Here is a 23096-nt window from a genome sequence, read left to right as displayed (position 1 = left end):
TGAACATCTCTCTGTGGACCATCAGTATAGTAACTTGAACATCTCTCTGTGGACCATCAGTATAGTAACTTGAACATCTCTCTGTGGACCATCAGTATAGTAACTTGAACATGTCTCTGTGGACCATCAGTATAGTAACTTGAACATCTCTCTGTGGACCATCAGTATAGTAACTTGAACATGTCTCTGTGGACCATCAGTATAGTAACTTGAACATGTCTCTGTGGACCATCAGTATAGTAACTTGAACATCTCTCTGTGGACCATCAGTATAGTAACTTGAACATGTCTCTGTGGACCATCAGTATAGTAACTTGAACATGTCTCTGTGGACCATCAGTATAGTAACTTGAACATCTCTCTGTGGACCATCAGTATAGTAACCTGAACATCTCTCTGTGGACCATCAGTATAGTAACTTGAACATCTCTCTGTGTACCATCAGTATAGTAACTTGAACATCTCTCTGTGTACCATCAGTATAGTAACTTGAACATGTCTCTGTGGACCATCAGTATAGTAACTTGAACATGTCTCTGTGGACCATCAGTATAGTAACTTGAACATCTCTCTGTGTACCATCAGTATAGTAACTTGAACATGTCTCTGTGGACCATCAGTATAGTAACCTGAACATCTCTCTGTGGACCATCAGTATAGTAACTTGAACATCTCTCTGTGTACCATCAGTATAGTAACTTGAACATCTCTCTGTGGACCATCAGTATAGTAACCTGAACATCTCTCTGTGGACCATCAGTATAGTAACTTGAACATGTCTCTGTGGACCATCAGTATAGTAACTTGAACATCTCTCTGTGTACCATCAGTATAGTAACTTGAACATGTCTCTGTGTACCATCAGTATAGTAACTTGAACATCTCTCTGTGTACCATCAGTATAGTAACTTGAACATCTCTCTGTGGACCATCAGTATAGTAACTTGAACATCTCTCTGTGTACCATCAGTATAGTAACTTGAACATGTCTCTGTGTACCATCAGTATAGTAACTTGAACATCTCTCTGTGTACCATCAGTATAGTAACTTGAACATCTCTCTGTGGACCATCAGTATAGTAACTTGAACATCTCTCTGTGGACCATCAGTATAGTAACTTGAACATGTCTCTGTGGACCATCAGTATAGTAACTTGAACATGTCTCTGTGGACCATCAGTATAGTAACTTGAACATGTCTCTGTGGACCATCAGTATAGTAACTTGAACATCTCTCTGTGGACCATCAGTATAGTAACTTGAACATCTCTCTGTGTACCATCAGTATAGTAACTTGAACATCTCTCTGTGTACCATCAGTATAGTAACTTGAACATCTCTCTGTGTACCATCAGTATAGTAACTTGAACATCTCTCTGTGGACCATCAGTATAGTAACTTGAACATCTCTCTGTGGACCATCAGTATAGTAACTTGAACATGTCTCTGTGGACCATCAGTATAGTAACTTGAACATGTCTCTGTGGACCATCAGTATAGTAACTTGAACATGTCTCTGTGGACCATCAGTATAGTAACTTGAACATCTCTCTGTGGACCATCAGTATAGTAACTTGAACATCTCTCTGTGTACCATCAGTATAGTAACTTGAACATCTCTCTGTGTACCATCAGTATAGTAACCTGAACATCTCTCTGTGTACCATCAGTATAGTAACTTGAACATCTCTCTGTGGACCATCAGTATAGTAACCTGAACATCTCTCTGTGTACCATCAGTATAGTAACCTGAACATCTCTCTGTGTACCATCAGTATAGTAACTTGAACATGTCTCTGTGGACCATCAGTATAGTAACTTGAACATCTCTCTGTGTACCATCAGTATAGTAACTTGAACATGTCTCTGTGTACCATCAGTATAGTAACTTGAACATCTCTCTGTGGACCATCAGTATAGTAACCTGAACATCTCTCTGTGTACCATCAGTATAGTAACCTGAACATCTCTCTGTGGACCATCAGTATAGTAACCTGAACATCTCTCTGTGGACCATCAGTATAGTAACCTGAACATCTCTCTGTGTACCATCAGTATAGTAACTTGAACATCTCTCTGTGTACCATCAGTATAGTAACTTGAACATCTCTCTGTGGACCATCAGTATAGTAACTTGAACATCTCTCTGTGGACCATCAGTATAGTAACTTGAACATCTCTCTGTGTACCATCAGTATAGTAACTTGAACATCTCTCTGTGGACCATCAGTATAGTAACCTGAACATCTCTCTGTGGACCATCAGTATAGTAACCTGAACATCTCTCTGTGTACCATCAGTATAGTAACTTGAACATCTCTCTGTGGACCATCAGTATAGTAACTTGAACATCTCTCTGTGTACCATCAGTATAGTAACTTGAACATCTCTCTGTGTACCATCAGTATAGTAACTTGAACATCTCTCTGTGTACCATCAGTATAGTAACTTGAACATCTCTCTGTGGACCATCAGTATAGTAACTTGAACATCTCTCTGTGTACCATCAGTATAGTAACTTGAACATCTCTCTGTGGACCATCAGTATAGTAACTTGAACATGTCTCTGTGGACCATCAGTATAGTAACTTGAACATCTCTCTGTGTACCATCAGTATAGTAACCTGAACATCTCTCTGTGTACCATCAGTATAGTAACTTGAACATGTCTCTGTGGACCATCAGTATAGTAACCTGAACATCTCTCTGTGTACCATCAGTATAGTAACTTGAACATGTCTCTGTGGACCATCAGTATAGTAACTTGAACATCTCTCTGTGTACCATCAGTATAGTAACCTGAACATCTCTCTGTGTACCATCAGTATAGTAACTTGAACATCTCTCTGTGGACCATCAGTATAGTAACTTGAACATCTCTCTGTGTACCATCAGTATAGTAACTTGAACATGTCTCTGTGGACCATCAGTATAGTAACCTGAACATCTCTCTGTGGACCATCAGTATAGTAACTTGAACATCTCTCTGTGGACCATCAGTATAGTAACCTGAACATCTCTCTGTGGACCATCAGTATAGTAACTTGAACATCTCTCTGTGGACCATCAGTATAGTAACCTGAACATCTCTCTGTGGACCATCAGTATAGTAACCTGAACATCTCTCTGTGTACCATCAGTATAGTAACTTGAACATCTCTCTGTGTACCATCAGTATAGTAACCTGAACATCTCTCTGTGGACCATCAGTATAGTAACCTGAACATCTCTCTGTGGACCATCAGTATAGTAACTTGAACATCTCTCTGTGTACCATCAGTATAGTAACTTGAACATCTCTCTGTGGACCATCAGTATAGTAACTTGAACATGTCTCTGTGGACCATCAGTATAGTAACTTGAACATCTCTCTGTGGACCATCAGTATAGTAACTTGAACTTGTCTCTGTGGACCATCAGTATAGTAACTTGAACATGTCTCTGTGGACCATCAGTATAGTAACTTGAACATCTCTCTGTGTACCATCAGTATAGTAACTTGAACATCTCTCTGTGTACCATCAGTATAGTAACTTGAACATGTCTCTGTGGACCATCAGTATAGTAACTTGAACATGTCTCTGTGGACCATCAGTATAGTAACTTGAACATCTCTCTGTGTACCATCAGTATAGTAACTTGAACATCTCTCTGTGGACCATCAGTATAGTAACCTGAACATCTCTCTGTGGACCATCAGTATAGTAACTTGAACATGTCTCTGTGGACCATCAGTATAGTAACTTGAACATCTCTCTGTGTACCATCAGTATAGTAACTTGAACATCTCTCTGTGTGTGGACCAGTGGCCTTTTGAGTTGGACGTGTTCCAGAAGCAGGCGGTGTTGAGGCTGGAGGCTCATGAATCCGTCTTCGTGGCGGCGCACACTTCAGCTGGAAAAACCGTGGTGGCAGAGTACGCCATCGCCCTCTCCCAGAAACACATGACCAGGTGTGTTTGGCCTTGTTTTAGATTTGCTATGCTAATTAACAACGTCACAGTGTGCCCTTTAACCCATCGAGACCTGGGATTATTTCACACTTTAGCTATTGAAAAATAGCAGATCTACAAGCTCACAGTGCGGCACCGAGTCCCTCGCTGCGAGCTTGTGGATCTGCTATTTTTGAAAAGTCGTGAAGATTTGTGCAAATCTTTGAATATATGTATTTTTAAAGCGAACATTTTGCAACTCAAATCTTGCTTCTGGGGGGTCACTGGAACGAAATATTTTGAGATGGGGGTCCGTGGCCAAATACATGTCATTTTGGGGGTCCAACTGATATGGAAACAGGTTTTTTTTTCCCTGTGGAAATTTAGGAGACATTAGAATCGGGGTCAAAATATTCAAAGACTTGCACAAAGTTTAAAAAATAGCGAGTGCCGCGCTGCGAGCTTGTATTATCTGCTATTTTTGAATAGTTAAAGGACCCCTTAGCTGAGAGAGAGGTGAATCAGGAACCCCCATTACGTATAAAATTGTGTTGCAGATTAAAAATGTTCATGGATTTCTCAGACAGCTTATAGACTTGTTTGACAGCACAAGGAGTACAAGGAGTAGGCTAAAGTGTATTTCCAGACATTTAACCACTTGAACCGTCAAATACTTTAGTCTGCTCTTCTTTTCCCTCTACAAACCTCTTTGCCAAACTGCGAGGCATTGTAAGCTTGTAGATCTGCTATTTATGGCTAATGTTCCACTCAGAATAGGGATGCTAGGGTTCACAGTTAATGTAAAAAAAAACATGATTCTATCACACAAAGATTTGGCGGCCCCCCTGTAGTAACTCTGAGGACCCCCTAGGGGTCCCGGACCCTCTGTTGAAGACCCCTGAGTTAAAGCATAAACTAATGGTTAACTTTTTCAATGCTAGCCCATTTCAGTGTTTTTTTACGACCACAAGAAAACGCTGTCTACACATCTATCCGTTCTGTCCATTCTTTTCAGTACCCTGGGTGACGCTAAATTCCACCATTGTTACACTCATACAACCATGCTAACAAAATGAGCAAATACCTACTTTCGCGTCGGGCGTTCCACGCACGCGCTCCGTGCATGTGATGGTAACGATCGGAACCGAGTTGCCTCACGCTGCTCAGATCTTTTTTCGGATTGAAAATCCGACTTACGGGTGAGGAGAAAAGTGTGTTTATATTTATTATAGAGTCTAACCAGAATCATAACAAGGCAGACACAGAATGGATCGTGCACTTCCGCGTTCACGTTCAATCACATGATCTGCCGCTGGAGGCAAGCCATATATATTAAACAGGTGTTTCGAATGAAACACCTGTTTAATAAATCTAGCAAAAATAATGTATTTTGAGTTTGTTTTATAACAAAAATAGCCTCTTCTCGTCAATCTACGTCAGTGGCCTAGTTGCCTAATTAATGATTCTCGTCAATCTATGTCTGTGTCTGTGGCATTAAATGAGTTAAAGTAATAATGCCAGGTCTTCTTTCTCAGATTGTGGGCGTGTGCAGAGTCAGACGCAGAGAGCAACCTATTTGTACAGTATATGTGAACATTCTCGGCCAGTGAACTGATGCTGAATCTGATTCCCACATCATCGTGTCGTGTGTCCCTGTGTTCTAGGACCATCTATACCTCCCCCATCAAGGCTCTGTCCAACCAGAAGTTCAGGGACTTCAAGACCACATTTGGAGACGTGGGACTGCTAACGGGGGACGTCCAGATCAGTCCAGAGGCTTCCTGTCTCATCATGACCACTGAGATTCTCAGGTGTTGATCGAAACCTTCCCTTAACGGGAAAATCTAAAACAAACTTTATTATGTCCCGTTATTTGAAGAACTGAATGAAACATCGCCCCACCTCGCCTCCTCAGTAAAATGATCACCACAAACATATCGTCGTTGTCGGGTGAAAACCTTGTATGTCCAAAACCATTCGTTTTGCATTTTTCATTTTAAAAACGATTTAGACTAGTGAAAACAGCCGATCTACAAGCACACAACGCCTCGCACCGCGAGGCGTTGTGTGCTTGTAGATCAGCTGTTTTCACTACTTTTGTAGTGAAAACCGAGAGCTGGCGGCAGTTCATGACAAATGCAAGGTTAAAAAATGGAAGCTCTTGAATTTTACTAAAAGGGGTGGGAAAAGAAATCTCAATGAACATTGATATATTGACCTGCAGTCTCCCTGGTTGTCATTGCATTGCTATGGCACAAAGGCAGCCTGCTGTATATGATTTCAAACAACAAGCCTGTTTGGTGGGGAAAGAATAGGAAGGAAACTTCATTTGGCAGTGTCTTTAAACGCAGAAAAGACTGCATTAAACAATGTACTAGTGCAGGGGTTTTCAAAGTGGGTGACGGGGCACCCTGGGGTGCCGTGACGGCAGTCCAGGGGTGCCGCAAGATAATTTGATAATATTTGGAATTTATTTGGACACTTGAACAAATATTTAGTATAATTTTAAACTTGAAGTACAAAGTTATTTTCAGTCAGTTCTAAGTACCAAAATGGCTATTATCTCAACGTTTTCCTCACAACATAATCACTAAAATATCGTCACTGTCGGGCAGAAACCTCGTATCTCCAAGTTTCAAATGTGTACGTCTTTTGGTAAAGCATGCAAGGCGTTGTGTGCTTGTAGATCTGCTGTTTTCACTAGTTTAGTACTATTTTATAGATGCTAAATAGAAAACGAACGGTTTTGGACATACAAGGTTTCCACCCGACAACGACGATATCTATATATATAAGGTGCTGGGAGTGAAAATTATAATGTAAAAAAAATATTTATGAGGTGCCCTGAGACAAAAAAGTTTGGGAACCCCTGTACTAGTGATTTATCTTCATTCAGAACACTATGTTTGTACAGATGTTATTGGAAGGCAGTCTATAACGTCTCTGTGTTGTCAGGTCCATGCTCTACAACGGCTCAGAGGTCATCAGAGACTTGGAGTGGGTCATCTTTGACGAGGTTCACTACATCAACGATGCAGAGGTAAGGGACGACCATGTGATGCAGTCAGTTGAAAAGTCACTTGATTGCGACCGCCAGGTCGCAGTTACTATCAAAACCTCCACCGACTGTTTAGATTTTTTGATTTGATAATCTTTATTTTGAACTCAATTAAAAACAAAATGAAACAAATAATAATGGTCCAGGGTTCCCACGGTCATGAAATTCCTGGAAATATTTTGAAATTAGAAAAATATTTTTCCAGTACTGGAAAAGTTTTCTAATTGATCAAGGGTCCTGGAAGGTCCTGGATAAAATAGCTATGCATTGTCTTTGGTTATTGATTTTGTTAATACCTCTGAAATGAGAAATTAAACATTGGCCAAATTGTCAAATATTAGAGGCAGAAATTGTGAAAATAGCCGATCTACATGCTCACTGTGAGCATGTAAAGATCTGCTATTTTCACAATAAAACCATGTTATACAAAATTCCTCTACTCTTAGTGCTCGTCAGGGTGCCGGGGTCCCCAGTTCAAATATGATTATTTCGGGGGTCACGGCCTGAAAAGGTTGAGAACCACGGGCATACACTACCTGTCTTTAGGCATTGCACATAGGAGCAAGCGACTCGTTATTGAGCTGAATAGGCGAGCACACTTTAGATATTGTCATTATTTATTTATCTATCAGGCAATCAGTAGACGGGATCTTCGGTTCCTTTCTACTCCTACATACTTAGTGAGAAAATGAAAATAAAAACATCAATGTGTTCAGCTTACTGTGGCGCAGTGTGCTATTACTTTTTATAGCAATCGGCCAAATGGTGGCGCTGTAGGAAGCCTTCGAAAGTGCGAACTTTGAACAGGTATAGCTCATGCTGTGTTATACATACAGCCATGAAACCTGTATACACTTATGCGTCTCCTCATGCCGAACAACTTTTACCCTCTAACTTTTGACCTCTGACCTTTAGGTCTCCCACAATTCGGAATTATATGAAAAACAGTAAAAATCTATCTCCTCCTGGGATTTTCGCATCAAGTGCACAAAACTTTTTTCACATGAACTTTGGACCAATACGGTCAGATTGATCAACCAGATTTTTTTTAAAGTGAAATATAATTTTTTAATAATTCAATCAATATTGCGGTTTTATGCAAATTATTCTTCGGCCTCTAAATCATACATGCAAAGTTACACGTTCATGGCATTTGGCAAAGATGTGGAGGGTTAGTCAAAGTATCACTGAAACCAATTTTATTCCAATCGGCCAAAGGGGGGCGCTATACGAAGCGTTTGAAAATTCAAACTTCAAACGGGCATAAGTCATGACTCGTTTTGTTTGAAGACATGCAACTTGTTACACGCGTGCTTTGACTCGAGCGGAAGACATCTGTGTCGTTGTTAAGTAAGCTCCGCCCTTCGATTTTCCGCCATATTGAGCAGTTTGTAAAACGCGTAAACCCGCTTTTATTCTGGAATTTTCGCTCCACGTGCACAAAACTTTTTTTACGTGAACTTTGGACCGATATCTAAAGATCTGTCAGATCGGATTTCTTTAAAATTGAAACATGCTTTTTTAAATAAATTCAATGAATATTGCAGTTTTATGCAAATTATTCTTCTGCCTCTAAATCATACATGCAAAGTAACATGTTCATGGCATTTGGCAAAGATGTAGAGTGTTAGTCCAAATATCACTAAAACCAATCTTACCCCAATTGAACAAAGGGGGGCGCTATATCATTTTGAGCAGTTTGTGAAAAGCTTAAACCCGTTAGGATTTTTTTTTTGCAATTTGCATGAAACATTCTACACACAATCTAAGGACCTTTATCTAATATGCCTATGAAGTGCACACACACAAAAAAATTATAATAATGAATATAGCTGCAAGCAGCGATAAAGTGGCCAAAGCCAAAAACACCTCAAATCATGAACACAGCCTGCAATGTGCGTGAAATCTTGCAAGCACATTCCCAATAGGTCAAGGAACAGATACCACCCTTCTTACATTGGCCTGTTATAGCGCCACCAGCGGGTCAACTTTTGCACAACACATTTTTGGAACAAAATGGACCAATCGTTGACGTCAGTAACGTCAAAGAGAGCACTGCCTGCGATCTTGACATTTTGTACTTTTATAGCCATTGTTTTCTGGCTTGAAGCGAGCCCACAATTGTTTCGAAGGAACAATATTTTTCTAGTTGTTTTATAGTCCTGGAAATCGGGTTAAATATTCTGGAAAGGTTTTGGAAAAGTTTTGGAAATTAATTGGTAAAGATGTGTGGGAACCCTGAATGGTCACAATAAAAAAACATTATTGCGACCGTCAGGTCGCAGTTACTATCAAAACCTCCACAAACTGTGAGTCCGTCAGTCAGTCTGTCTGTCACATGTCACAGTTTTGCCCTGCTCATATCTCCGCAACCGTTGCCCCGATCCATGCCAGATTTTGCACACACACTCCTTGCCTGCCAAACTACAACCTCCAAGGACCCCCGGAGCTCCAGGGACCCCCAGGTCCCTGGGGGACCCCCAAATGTAAAAAATGACCAAATGTGCAAAAATGACCAAATGACCACCCCAACGGGGCTGCTCACAGGGAATTCCCGGGGACCACCGACTCCTGGTGCTCCAGAACGGATGCAAAAGTGGTGGCGCCCCCAGTGGAGGACCCCCTGCCACTGCAGCGCACATAAAATGTCGTAACTCGGGCTAGGAGCGACCGGGAGAGCCGGGGCCGGTACCTATTCGTCCGCCTCAGCGGCGCGGAGAACCCACCCCTCATTTCTCACATGGCCCTCTTCTATCGCCACCATGTGGCGGATTCTTGCAAAACACATTTTTGGACACTGCTCCTACAATTTTTGCCCTAAAATCACGCAAATTGCTACACAGTATGTCTACACTCATCTCATCAACATGGATCTGCCCCATATAGCGCCACCTTCAGGCCGATTTTTTCAAACACATTTTTGGACACTGCTCCTACAGATTTTGCCCTAAAATCACACAAATCGGTACACACTATGTCTACACTCAGCGCCACCATCAGGCCGATTTTTTTCAACCACATTTTTGGACACTGCTCCTACACATTTTGCCCTAAAATCACGCTGCGACCTGACGGTCGCTTATCTCCCGATTAGGGAGTCTTACTGGTATAAACAAAACTGACTGTCTTTCTGTCTGTCTGTCTGTCTGTCATTCACGTCATGTCACGCCACGTCACGTCACGTCACACTTTTCCCCTACTCATATCTCTGCCACCGTTGCCCCTATCCATGCTTGCCTGGCTCCAGCACATAGACCTGCCCACTTTCTGAGCGGACTGGTTCTCTTGGTCTGGTGTTGCGTAATGAACCTAGAGTTTCTCTGGTCTGGGCAAAACCAGGCCAATGAGAGTCGGAGCCTCGGAGGAGGGGGTGGGTCTAACGAGACCATCGCTCCATTATTTACATTTGTTTGTAATGCAGGCTCTGATGCGTGGCCACCCCATGCTGTGACGTAATCCAAGATGGCTGTGTTGTGAATATGGTCTATACTTGGCAATAAAGTAACTGTAGTTTAAATGTTGTGTTCTCAGAGAGGTGTGGTCTGGGAGGAAGTGCTGATCATGCTTCCTGAACACGTTGGCATCATTCTCCTCAGTGCCACCGTGCCCAACGCCGTGGAGTTCAGTGAGTGGATTGGGTAGGTACCTGACGCTGAGCCCAGCTGCATCCCAAACTATTACAGGCTGTTGAGTTCAGCTGTTAGGTCCATGTCAGTAGTTATTTTGTCATTTTGGTTTATTCAAGTTTTCAGCTGTGACTCTGGTGCAGTGTTGATTTCGTCGACTAAAACTATGACGAAAATTAACCCCTTGTTTGCTTTTGTATTTGTTTTTGTTTTATTTTATATTATTTTGCATGATTGATCTTTAATTATTGTTGATGTGCAGTCTTAAATAAAAACAAAGTAAAAAAAAAAAAAAAAAAAAAACTATGACGAAAATTGTTTGTCGACAGCGTTATTTTCACTGACGAAAACTAAATAAAAACAAAATCTGCTGTGATGACTAAAACTAAGACTAAATATATCGAACATTTCGTCAACAAAATAAAAACTAGACGAAAACATTAGGGAGGGACTAGTGGAGAAGAGTCATTTTATGTTTGGTTGCTCTCAGGTGTTGCGTGCTGAAAATAGCAGATCTACAAGTAGATCGGCTATTTTCAGCACACAACCAAGTGTAAAATCAGTCATTACGATGCCATCAAGGCCTGCCAAAATACATTTTAGTAGACTAAATCAACTGTAGATTTAGGCGCCTAAAAACGTATGATATTTAGTCGACTAAAACTAAAACCTTTCAGGTGACTAAATTATGACTAAAATTAATTGACATTTTATTCAAAGGACTATGACTAAAACTAAATCAAAATTTGCTGTCAAAAACAACATTGCTCTGGTGTTGCTACAGCCATGCTTATCAAAGGATGGTGAGAGGCGTGAAATTGTTGAGATGACTGACTGACTGACAAGAAAATGTGCCTTGTGTCCTGTGTTTTCTGGTTTGTCTGACCATGTCACTTGGTGTCCTCCTATGTGTGTCCTGTGTTTTCTGGTTTGTCTGACCATGTCACTTGGTGTCCTCCTATGTGTGTCCTGTGTTTTCTGGTTTGTCTGACCATGTCACTTGGTGTCCTCCTATGTGTGTCCTGTGTTTTCTGGTTTGTCTGACCATGTCACTTGGTGTCCTCCTATGTGTGTCTTTCCAGGCGTATCAAGAAGAGACACATTTATGTCATCAGCACGGTAAAGAGACCCGTCCCTCTGGAGCACTTCCTGTACACAGGAAACAGCAACAAGACGCAGAAAGAGCTCTTCTTATTGGTAGACGCCACAGGACACTTCCTCACTAACGGGTACGTACTGTACACTTCCTCACTAACGGGTACGTACTGTGCAGGGGTTGACACTAAGGTCTCCTCACTAACGGGTACGTACTGTGCAGGGGTTGACACTAAGGTCTCCTCACTAACGGGTACGTACTGTGCAGGGGTTGACACTAAGGTCTCCTCACTAACGGGTACGTACTGTGCAGGGGTTGACACTAAGGTCCTCACTAACGGGTACGTACTGTGCAGGGGTTGACACTAAGGTCCTCACTAACGGGTACGTACTGTGCAGGGGTTGACACTAAGGTCTCCTCACTAACGGGTACGTACTGTGCAGGGGTTGACACTAAGGTCTCCTCACTAACGGGTACGTACTGTGCAGGGGTTGACACTAAGGTCCTCACTAACGGGTACGTACTGTGCAGGGGTTGACACTAAGGTCCTCACTAACGGGTACGTACTGTGCAGGGGTTGACACTAAGGTCTCCTCACTAACGGGTACGTACTGTGCAGGGGTTGACACTAAGGTCTCCTCACTAACGGGTACGTACTGTGCAGGGGTTGACACTAAGGTCTCCTCACTAACGGGTACGTACTGTGCAGGGGTTGACACTAAGGTCTCCTCACTAACGGGTACGTACTGTGCAGGGGTTGACACTAAGGTCTCCTCACTAACGGGTACGTACTGTGCAGGGGTTGACACTAAGGTCTCAGAGGCACTTGCCCATCGGGCAAGTACAGGTCATGTTCTACTTGCCCGAAGGTAATGCCCACTTGCCCTAAAAGTAAATCGTCCATTATAAAATGATAGGTACGATTTTAATTACCGCTCAATTTAACACTTTATTTCTTTACTTTCTGGGGCTGTGCGATAAAATGTCATACCTCAATACCTCCAAATCCAAATACCAAATACTTTAGCTATGATTGAATATGTCTATGGTTTTACACTTTCACACTTATTTTATATTTTTAAATGTAGCACTAGCAACAGTAAAAACAGCACATTATAGGTAAATAGTGCTCTTATTTTACATTTCACAGACCAGAAGACAGCGCACTGGCCACATTCAGGTGTTTAGATAGACAGATATCTCGTGTTGTGTTTATAGACATTTGTGTCCCCTCTCAAATGAGCACTTGCCCTGTCGGGCAACCAGAAAGCCAACTTCACTTGCCCTGACGTTTTATTTACCTGCCGGGGGCAGGTGGGCAAGCCTTAGTGTCAATACCTGCACTGTACAACACATTACAACCAATTAGTCGACCAACCAATATCTTAAATCAGGGGTCTTCAAAGTTTTCAGGCCAGGGACCCCTTAGTTGAGACAGAGATGAAGCAGGGGCCCCCACAACCTTTTCATAGATTCCATATCGTTTCATCGTTTGACAGCACGATCATCAGTGTATTTTGGTTTCATGTCAATTTGTGTTTTTCAGATATTTAACCAATTGAACCGTCAATACGTAATAAACTTGACCTTTCACTCTGTACTCAGGTCTGCTCTTTTTCCCCTCTACACCAAACTTCTTTGCCAAAAATAGCCGATCTACAAGCTACGAGCTTGTAGATCTGCTATTTTTGGCTAAAGTTCTCAGAATATGTAGGGTTCAAGTGGTTAATATAAAAGAGAAAAGAAGTTTCTATCACACAATGATTTGGAGGGCGCCCTGTAGTAACTCTGAGGACCCCCTAGGGGTCCTGGACCCCCTGTTGAAGACACCTGCCTTTAATTACACAGAGATTACTGAAATTGAAGCCTCCTTCGCAGATTTTTAAGTTTTATCTCAGTAATGCATTTCATGCCCAAATAAATCTATTGGCTGAAAGAATACTTAATCAGGATTTTGCTGAGCCTGGTTAAGACTTTGAACATGAGGAAATGGCCAGCACACAATGTACTGTATGTCCCTTTCACCTGGTTTATTTACCTCACAGACAGAACCAACGGATAACATTTTGACCTCCAGTAGGTCGCGACAATGCTGAGGAAGACCAGTAGTTTGAAACGCATCCGTTGTCTCTGTCTGTGAGAGGTAAATACTGTGAATCACGTGAAAGGGACATTTGTTGTGTGCTGCAAAATCTACAAGCCGTAAGCTTGTAGATAGCCAATCTACAAGCTCACCGCTTGTAGATCTGCTATTTTCAAAATCCTTTTCGTTGACATTCTGCATAATAAGTACTTTCTACTTGTGGTACTGTTACAGTAGGTACGTTTTGATACCAATACTTTTGTACTTTTTACTCGAGTCAATTTTGTGTGCCGGACTTTTACTTAAAGGAGTAGTTCACCACTTTTCAACCTGTCTTCATATAATAGGTCCTCATTAAATGTTCATGATAAAATAGCACCATTTTTTTCTATTCAGTCTGGGTCTCATAGGAGAGCTGTCAAATCCTTCCTACCGGTGACATCATCGTTTGACAAAAAATAAATAAATAATATAAAAAAAAAAAAAATAGATTTTTATTATCACGAGAACAATGGCTTCCACTTTAACATTGAACCTTTTTCAGGAATATAAAGCCTGCAGTTTCTATTAGCTTGCATTTCCCATTGATGATGTCACCGGTAGGAAGGATTTGACCCACCCACAGCTCTCCTATGAGACCCAAACTGAGTAGAAAAAAATTGTGATATTTTATCATGAACATTAGTGAGGACCTATTATATGAAGATAGGTTGAAAAGTGGTGGAGTGCCCCTTTAAGTACAAAATGTGAGTACCTTTTCCGCCACTGGTCCTTCAGGTACTATGCAGCAGTCGATGCCAAGAAAGAACGCACCAGTAAACACGCCCAGTCGTTTGGAACAAAGAACACGTCTCAGAACACAACACCCAACCAGGTCCTCCTATCAGATTCTGTCATGCCTTCTCTCCATCCTTTATTCAATCATATGTACAACTTTATATTTCTACTACATTATATTGATTGATTGTTTATTTTACTAGACAAAAATTTGCTTGTAGATCTGCTATTTTTGAAAAATCGCGAAAATTAGAATTTTGACCCGATTCTATAAGTGTCTTTTGAATCCTTCTAATGTTTTTTGAAAAACCTATGTTTCTATACGTCAGCAATCTGGCCAGCCATCGTCAAAGAAAAGGTCCTTTTCACTTAAATGGGGCTCAGTTGGTCTGTTCTTGAGAGACTACTATGTCAGTGGTTCTCAAACCTTTTCATGTGAAGGACCCCCAAAATGATACGTATTTGGCCGCGGACCCCCATCTCAAAATATCTAGTTCCAGGGACCCCCCAGAAGCAAAATTTGAGTTACAAACGTTCACTTTGAAAATACATATATTCAAAGATTTGCACACATTTTTACGACTTTTTCAAAAATACCAGATCTACAAGCTCGCAAGCGTGGCACTCGGTGCCACGCTGTGAGCTTGTATATCTGCTATTTTTCACTGGTTAAAGCATTCAATAATTCTAGGCCTAAAATGGGTTAAATGCTTTTGTGGCCTGTGCGTCTCCAGGACCGGGCGGTGTGGCTGTCTCTCCTCCACTCTCTGTCTCAGAGACAGCAGACTCCCGTGGTGGCGTTCACCTTCTCGCGGACGCGCTGCGACGACAACGCGCGCTCGCTGTCCTCCATGGACCTGACCTCGTCCCCGGAGAAGGCGGAGATCCACTCCTTCTTCCAGAAGAGTCTGACGCGCCTCAGAGGCGGCGACCGGCAGCTTCCCCAGGTACAAGGAAAACACACAGAGCTTTTATGGCACTCCGTTGTTTTCATACAGACAGGATGCTGTAGAGCAGGGTTTTGTCTCAGGGCATCCCATAAATATTTGTTTTAATCCGAGCCACCCCTACATTATAATTTTCACTCCAGCACCTTATATTTATAGCATATCGTCGTTGTCGGATGGAAACCTTGTATGTCCAAAACAGTTTTTTATTTATCATGTGTAAAATGTACTGTTTTTACTAGTTTTAAGCGACAGTCTTGTATGATGAAGCAGGGCTTTGCTTTACCAAAAGACATACACATTTGAAACTATACGAGGTTTCTGCCCGACAGTGACGATATTTGAGTGATTATGTTGCGAGGAAAACGTTGAGATAATAGCCATTTTGGTTAGACCTGACATAAAATAACTTTGTATTTCAAGTTTAAAATGATACAAAGAAATTCCAAATATTATCAAATGATCTTGCGGCACCCCTGGACTGCCGTCGCGGCACCCCAGGGTGCCCCGTCACCCACTTTGAAAACCCCTGCCCTGCTATAGAGCAGCGGTTCACAACCTGTGGTCCGGGGCCCACTAGTGGGCTGCAAGGTTATTGCAAGCGGGTGCCCAAATAACAGACATAACCCTGAGACTAAATGATTTCTACTTTAAACCCCAGAAAAATTAGTTTTCATTGTGATACAGATAAATATTGTGGTCGTTCCATTGATCCAAGCCGGAACACAATCAATCGCTTGATCATTAACACTTTTGCCATAGATAATGTAGATTAACTCTTTGTATCTTTCCTGTTGTTTTTACCTGATTTTTGGTCGGACGAGTAAAAGTTTACTTTTTCCACCACTGCATGTATATCGTCACTGTCTGGCCAAAACCTCTTAACTCCATTTTTGAGGTTTTTGATTTGTTGGCATAAATCAGGGCTATTGAACACCCTTTACGTCTGAGTGTTGATTAAAATAATATTGAACCAATGGAAAGTAGTAAAAAGTGCTTGGGACAAAACCTCCTAACTCCACACTTTCTGCCAAACCAGCTAACTCCACCCGATTGGCCCTCTCTTTTTTTCATAAATATGTGCTATTAAACACCCTTTACATCTGTGTGTTGGTTAAAATAATATTGAACCAATGAAAAGTAGGAAGAAGCCCTTCGGTCAAAACCTCCTTACTCCACTTGAGCTCATTTTCCCCGAAAATGAACATTTTGGAGTTAGGAGGTTTCTTTACTGAAGGTTGATGATTCTTTCCATAGATCCTGCTGATGAGAGACTTGCTGAAGAGAGGGATAGCCGTCCATCACAGTGGGATCCTGCCCATTCTAAAGGAGGTCATTGAGATGTTGTTCTCCAGAGGACTGGTGAAGGTGAGATTCTGCCCATTCTAAAGGAAGTCATTGAGATGTTGTTCTCCAGAGGACTGGTGAAGGTGAGATTCTGCCCATTCTAAAGGAAGTCATTGAGATGTTGTTCTCCAGAGGACTGGTGAAGGTGAGATTCTGCCCATTCTAAAGGAAGTCATTGAGATGTTGTTCTCCAGAGGACCGGTGAAGGTGAGATTCTGCCCATTCTAAAGGAAGTCATTGAGATGTTGTTCTCCAGAGGACTGGTGAAGGTGAGATTCTGCCCATTCTAAAGGAAGTCATTGAGATGTTGTTCTCCAGAGGACTGGTGAAGGTGAGACACACTGCCCATTCTAAAGGAAGTCATTGAGATGTTGTTCTCCAGAGGACTGGTGAAGGTGAGGCACACTGCCCATTCTAAAGGAGGTCATTGAGATGTTGTTCTCCAGAGGACTGGTGAAGGTGAGATTCTGCCCATTCTAAAGGAAGTCATTGAGATGTTGTTCTCCAGAGGACTGGTGAAGGTGAGATTCTGCCCATTCTAAAGGAAGTCATTGAGATGTTGTTCTCCAGAGGACCGGTGAAGGTGAGATTCTGCCCATTCTAAAGGAAGTCATTGAGATGTTGTTCTCCAGAGGACTGGTGAAGGTGAGATTCTGCCCATTCTAAAGGAAGTCATTGAGATGTTGTTCTCCAGAGGACCGGTGAAGGTGAGACACACTGCCCATTCTAAAGGAAGTCATTGAGATGTTGTTCTCCAGAGGACCGGTGAAGGTGAGACACACTGCCCATTCTAAAGGAAGTCATTGAGATGTTGTTCTCCAGAGGACTGGTGAAGGTGAGATTCTGCCCATTCTAAAGGAAGTCATTGAGATGTTGTTCTCCAGAGGACCGGTGAAGGTGAGGCACACTGCCCATTCTAAAGGAAGTCATTGAGATGTTGTTCTCCAGAGGACTGGTGAAGGTGAGACACACTGCCCATTCTAAAGGAAGTCATTGAGATGTTGTTCTCCAGAAGACCGGTGAAGGTGAGACACACATCGCTGTCAAATCACTTCAATTAGTCTTCAACTGTGAGAGCCTGGGTTCTGTTCTCTCTGTCTTCAAGGGAAATGAAACTCTAAGCCTAGTTTGTAGCAGGGCATTCACCAAATATTCCAATATCAAAGTCACTATTCGACGTTGTTCACCGAAGTCGAATATTCGTTTTTTTTCAATTGTTTTATTGTTTTCTCTTTAAAAAATATATAGTTTATAAAGCTTGGCTAGATAGGAAGTCTTGAATTGTTAATGCTCTATACCAGGGCTTCTCAAACCATTTTAGGCCATGACCCCCCAAAATAAACATATTTGAACTGGGGAGCCCCACCCTGACGAGCACTTGGAATTGTAGGTATTACATTTAATGTAACTCGGTGTAACACGCTCACAACGCCTCGCAACGCGAGGCGTTGTGAGCATGTAGATCGGCTATTTTCACAATGTTCGCCTCTTGCTTAATTAATATTTGACAGTTTGGCGAGTCCTGTCGAATATTCAACTATTCGAATACTTTTAGGTCGAATAATTCGAATACTAAAAATCACTATTCGTGAATGCCCTCGTTTGTAGTTTTCCTGTACCGTAGGGCTGTTCATGCGGGCCGTAGCATTTGTAGCGTACATGTGTGAATGTTTTGTTTATTTATTTCTATTTAGAACTAATGAAACCAATTGTAAATAATTTGAGGTTTACGCCGCCCCTCCCGTTTTATAGTAAGATATTATGATGTCACATGAAACTTGACGAATCATGGAGATTGACCTATTTATAGTCTGGCTAGACTGAAGTGTCGTCCTCAATCCTCAAGTTTATCGGACATACAGTATGCTGGTTTATGCCCGTCTGATTGGCATAGATGGACGTTTATATATGCCTAGATGTTATGATGTTACCCTTTGCCCATCTCTGATGGGCTACAGACCCATGACCCATGATTGGCTATGGGCATAAACACAAATACACATAGATTTGTCTTTACAATTTCAGCCAATACTTTAAAACTATATTGGGTGAATGGTTGTGGAGTAAAGCCCTTATCAAATGTTAGGTGATGATCTATCCACCTAAAGTGAGAAAACAAGTGGAGGCCATCATAGGTGAAGTCCTATCACTGTGCCTGACTGGTCTAGATCGACCAATCAGTGAACGGGGTGATGGGCCGATCTGTCTGAAAGTAAAAACGGAGAGATGTGTCGGGGTTCGAGTAATGACGTAATGTTGTAGTGTTATGACTTAAAAAGACTACGCCGCGTGGGATAGCTTGTCACCGCGGTTCCTACTGTGATAGGGGCATAACAATACAAACAGACCACTGATACATCATCTGTTTTTTGTTTGGGGAAAAAAAGAACAAGTTACAGCTATAAACATCATACTGGTGATGGCTTGCTTTTAGCTGACATGTGTTTAAGATGTCTGAACACCTTTAATTCATCAGTCAGAGTTCATTAATTGGGTGTTATGCCAAATGGTGCCACAAGATGGTGCCTCCATTTGTTTTGTTGGGTTATGTTCAGAGTGCACACAATAACCCCCGACCTTTCTGTATTAAAAACGGAAAATAGCAAAAATGTGAAACCTTCCACACCCAAGATGGTTAAAATGCTTCAGAGAAAACTGAAAATCTGCATCGTGCATAGGAAGGTTATTATACTATAGTATACTAAAACTAAAGGAAAAAAGACATATAATGCGCACTGTAAATCTAAAACGAAATAGAATTGCATTCCACAGATGTGGAATGCAATTCTTGTCTCCTACCTTTGTCAAATTCATGTCCGAGACTCGAACCAAGACTAACCTAAAACTAGTCAATTCCTGAATGTACTAAACTAGTTTAGTAACACCAAACCGAACAAAACACCACTAACTACTCCTTTGCTTTGGGTGTTGCTTTAAAGTTGTTAGCCACTGCTCCTAATAAATGAGTTAAGATGTGGAAAAAGCAGAGGGAGGGGTACCGTAGGAGGTACCCCATCCAGTTTCAGCAAGAATTATGGCATAGCATTGAAAAAAGGACGGGTGGGGTTTAAATAATGCTATTTCGAGAGGTGTTCAGGGTTTCACCCCTGAGATTTTGTAGACTTCTCTGCAGGCACGTGCACACATAGAAATCAAAGGGGGCTTGAGCCCTGCCCTTTTATCCCTCTGTAAAAAGTGTCCTCTCCAGAACATGAAGGCAGTTTTTACTATGGTGAAAGAAATGCAAATGCCCCTCTTTCCATGCCATACCTGAAGGCAGTATTCAAGTCCCCCGAACTTGAATGCAGCACCTTATGTTGAAAGTATAGCCCTCTCTGTGTAGAAATCCATGATGTACGCCACATCTCCAGTATTGACTTGATTATGCTTAGTTCACTGAGGTATCAAGCACCGAAAATAGCCGACCTCCAAGCTCACAACGCATCGCAGCGCAACGCGTTGTGAGCTTGGAGGTCTGCCCATTCTAAAGGAGGTCATTGAGATGTTGTTCTCCAGAGGACTGGTGAAGGTGAGATTCTGCCCATTCTAAAGGAAGTCATTGAGATGTTGTTCTCCAGAGGACTGGTGAAGGTGAGATTCTGCCCATTCTAAAGGAAGTCATTGAGATGTTGTTCTCCAGAGGACCGGTGAAGGTGAGATTCTGCCCATTCTAAAGGAAGTCATTGAGATGTTGTTCTCCAGAGGACTGGTGAAGGTGAGATTCTGCCCATTCTAAAGGAAGTCATTGAGATGTTGTTCTCCAGAGGACTGGTGAAGGTGAGATTCTGCCCATTCTAAAGGAAGTCATTGAGATGTTGTTCTCCAGAGGACCGGTGAAGGTGAGACACACTGCCCATTCTAAAGGAAGTCATTGAGATGTTGTTCTCCAGAGGACCGGTGAAGGTGAGACACACTGCCCATTCTAAAGGAAGTCATTGAGATGTTGTTCTCCAGAGGACTGGTGAAGGTGAGATTCTGCCCATTCTAAAGGAAGTCATTGAGATGTTGTTCTCCAGAGGACCGGTGAAGGTGAGGCACACTGCCCATTCTAAAGGAAGTCATTGAGATGTTGTTCTCCAGAGGACTGGTGAAGGTGAGACACACTGCCCATTCTAAAGGAAGTCATTGAGATGTTGTTCTCCAGAGGACCGGTGAAGGTGAGACACACATCGCTGTCAAATCACTTCAATTAGTCTTCAACTGTGAGAGCCTGGGTTCTGTTCTCTCTGTCTTCAAGGGAAATGAAACTCTAAGCCTAGTTTGTAGCAGGGCATTCACCAAATATTCCAATATCAAAGTCACTATTCGACGTTGTTCACCGAAGTCGAATATTCGTTTTTTTTCAATTGTTTTATTGTTTTCTCTTTAAAAAATATATAGTTTATAAAGCTTGGCTAGATAGGAAGTCTTGAATTGTTAATGCTCTATACCAGGGCTTCTCAAACCATTTTAGGCCATGACCCCCCAAAATAAACATATTTGAACTGGGGAGCCCCACCCTGACGAGCACTTGGAATTGTAGGTATTACATTTAATGTAACTCGGTTCCGCAGATAAATATTGTGAAAATAGCAGATCTACACGCTCACAACGCCTCGCAACGCGAGGCGTTGTGAGCATGTAGATCGGCTATTTTCACAATGTTCGCCTCTTGCTTAATTAATATTTGACAGTTTGGCGAGTCCTGTCGAATATTCAACTATTCGAATACTTTTAGGTCGAATAATTCGAATACTAAAAATCACTATTCGTGAATGCCCTCGTTTGTAGTTTTCCTGTACCGTAGGGCTGTTCATGCGGGCCGTAGCATTTGTAGCGTACATGTGTGAATGTTTTGTTTATTTATTTCTATTTAGAACTAATGAAACCAATTGTAAATAATTTGAGGTTTACGCCGCCCCTCCCGTTTTATAGTAAGATATTATGATGTCACATGAAACTTGACGAATCATGGAGATTGACCTATTTATAGTCTGGCTAGACTGAAGTGTCGTCCTCAATCCTCAAGTTTATCGGACATACAGTATGCTGGTTTATGCCCGTCTGATTGGCATAGATGGACGTTTATATATGCCTAGATGTTATGATGTTACCCTTTGCCCATCTCTGATGGGCTACAGACCCATGACCCATGATTGGCTATGGGCATAAACACAAATACACATAGATTTGTCTTTACAATTTCAGCCAATACTTTAAAACTATATTGGGTGAATGGTTGTGGAGTAAAGCCCTTATCAGAGTCTGTGGTGAAGAGCCTATCACCGCAAATGTTAGGTGATGATCTATCCACCTAAAGTGAGAAAACAAGTGGAGGCCATCATAGGTGAAGTCCTATCACTGTGACTGACTGGTCTAGATCGACCAATCAGTGAACGGGGTGATGGGCCGATCTGTCTGAAAGTAAAAACGGAGAGATGTGTCGGGGTTCGAGTAATGACGTAATGTTGTAGTGTTATGACTTAAAAAGACTACGCCGCGTGGGATAGCTTGTCACCGCGGTTCCTACTGTGATAGGGGCATAACAATACAAACAGACCACTGATACATCATCTGTTTTTTGTTTGGGGAAAAAAAGAACAAGTTACAGCTATAAGCATCATACTGGTGATGGCTTGCTTTTAGCTGACATGTGTTTAAGATGTCTGAACACCTTTAATTCATCAGTCAGAGTTCATTAATTGGGTGTTATGCCAAATGGTGCCACAAGATGGCGCCTCCATTTGTTTTGTTGGGTTATGTTCAGAGTGCACACAATAACCCCCGACCTTTCTGTATTAAAAACGGAAAATAGCAAAAATGTGAAACCTTCCACACCCAAGATGGTTAAAAGGTTTCAGAGAAAACTGAAAATCTGCGTCTTGCATAGGAAGCAAGGTTATTATACTATAGTATACTAAAACTAAAGGAAAAAAGACATATAATGTGCACTGTAAATCTAAAACGAAATAGAATTGCATTCCACATATGATGTGGAATGCAATTCTTGTCTCCTACCTTTGTCAAATTCTTGTCAGCCTTCCTCATAATTGCAGCAAAACTAGACGAAAACTAACCTAAAACTAGTCAATTCCTGAGTGTACTAAACTAGTTTAGTAACACCAAACTGAACAAAACACCACTAACTGCTCATTTGGGTGTTGTTTTAATATTGTTAGCCACTGCTCCTAATAAATGAGTTATAAGATGTAGAAAAAGCAGAGGAGGGGTAGGAGGTACCCCACCCAGTTT

At 41.8% G+C, this 23096-nt stretch overlaps 1 protein-coding gene across 1 annotated transcript in view; it reads left to right on the top strand.

Annotated features, from left to right (window-relative positions):
* The window catches only part of skic2 (SKI2 subunit of superkiller complex), a 65187-nt gene that overhangs the window by 14479 nt on the left and 27612 nt on the right, over positions 1-23096 (top strand). The window contains exons 10-17 of the mRNA XM_080734372.1: positions 3807-3952; positions 5596-5742; positions 6887-6971; positions 10521-10627; positions 11698-11844; positions 14572-14668; positions 15306-15518; positions 16776-16886. Coding sequence (XP_080590498.1) covers positions 3807-3952; positions 5596-5742; positions 6887-6971; positions 10521-10627; positions 11698-11844; positions 14572-14668; positions 15306-15518; positions 16776-16886 — 1053 coding nt within the window. The remainder of the gene's footprint in view (positions 1-3806; positions 3953-5595; positions 5743-6886; positions 6972-10520; positions 10628-11697; positions 11845-14571; positions 14669-15305; positions 15519-16775; positions 16887-23096) is intronic.

This window comes from Nannobrachium achirus (assembly GCF_963921795.1).
Source record: "Nannobrachium achirus genome assembly, chromosome: 10".
Lineage (NCBI taxonomy): Eukaryota > Metazoa > Chordata > Actinopteri > Myctophiformes > Myctophidae > Nannobrachium > Nannobrachium achirus.
Note: the sequence above shows the minus strand (reverse complement) of the source record. Positions and strands in the feature narration are given on the sequence as shown.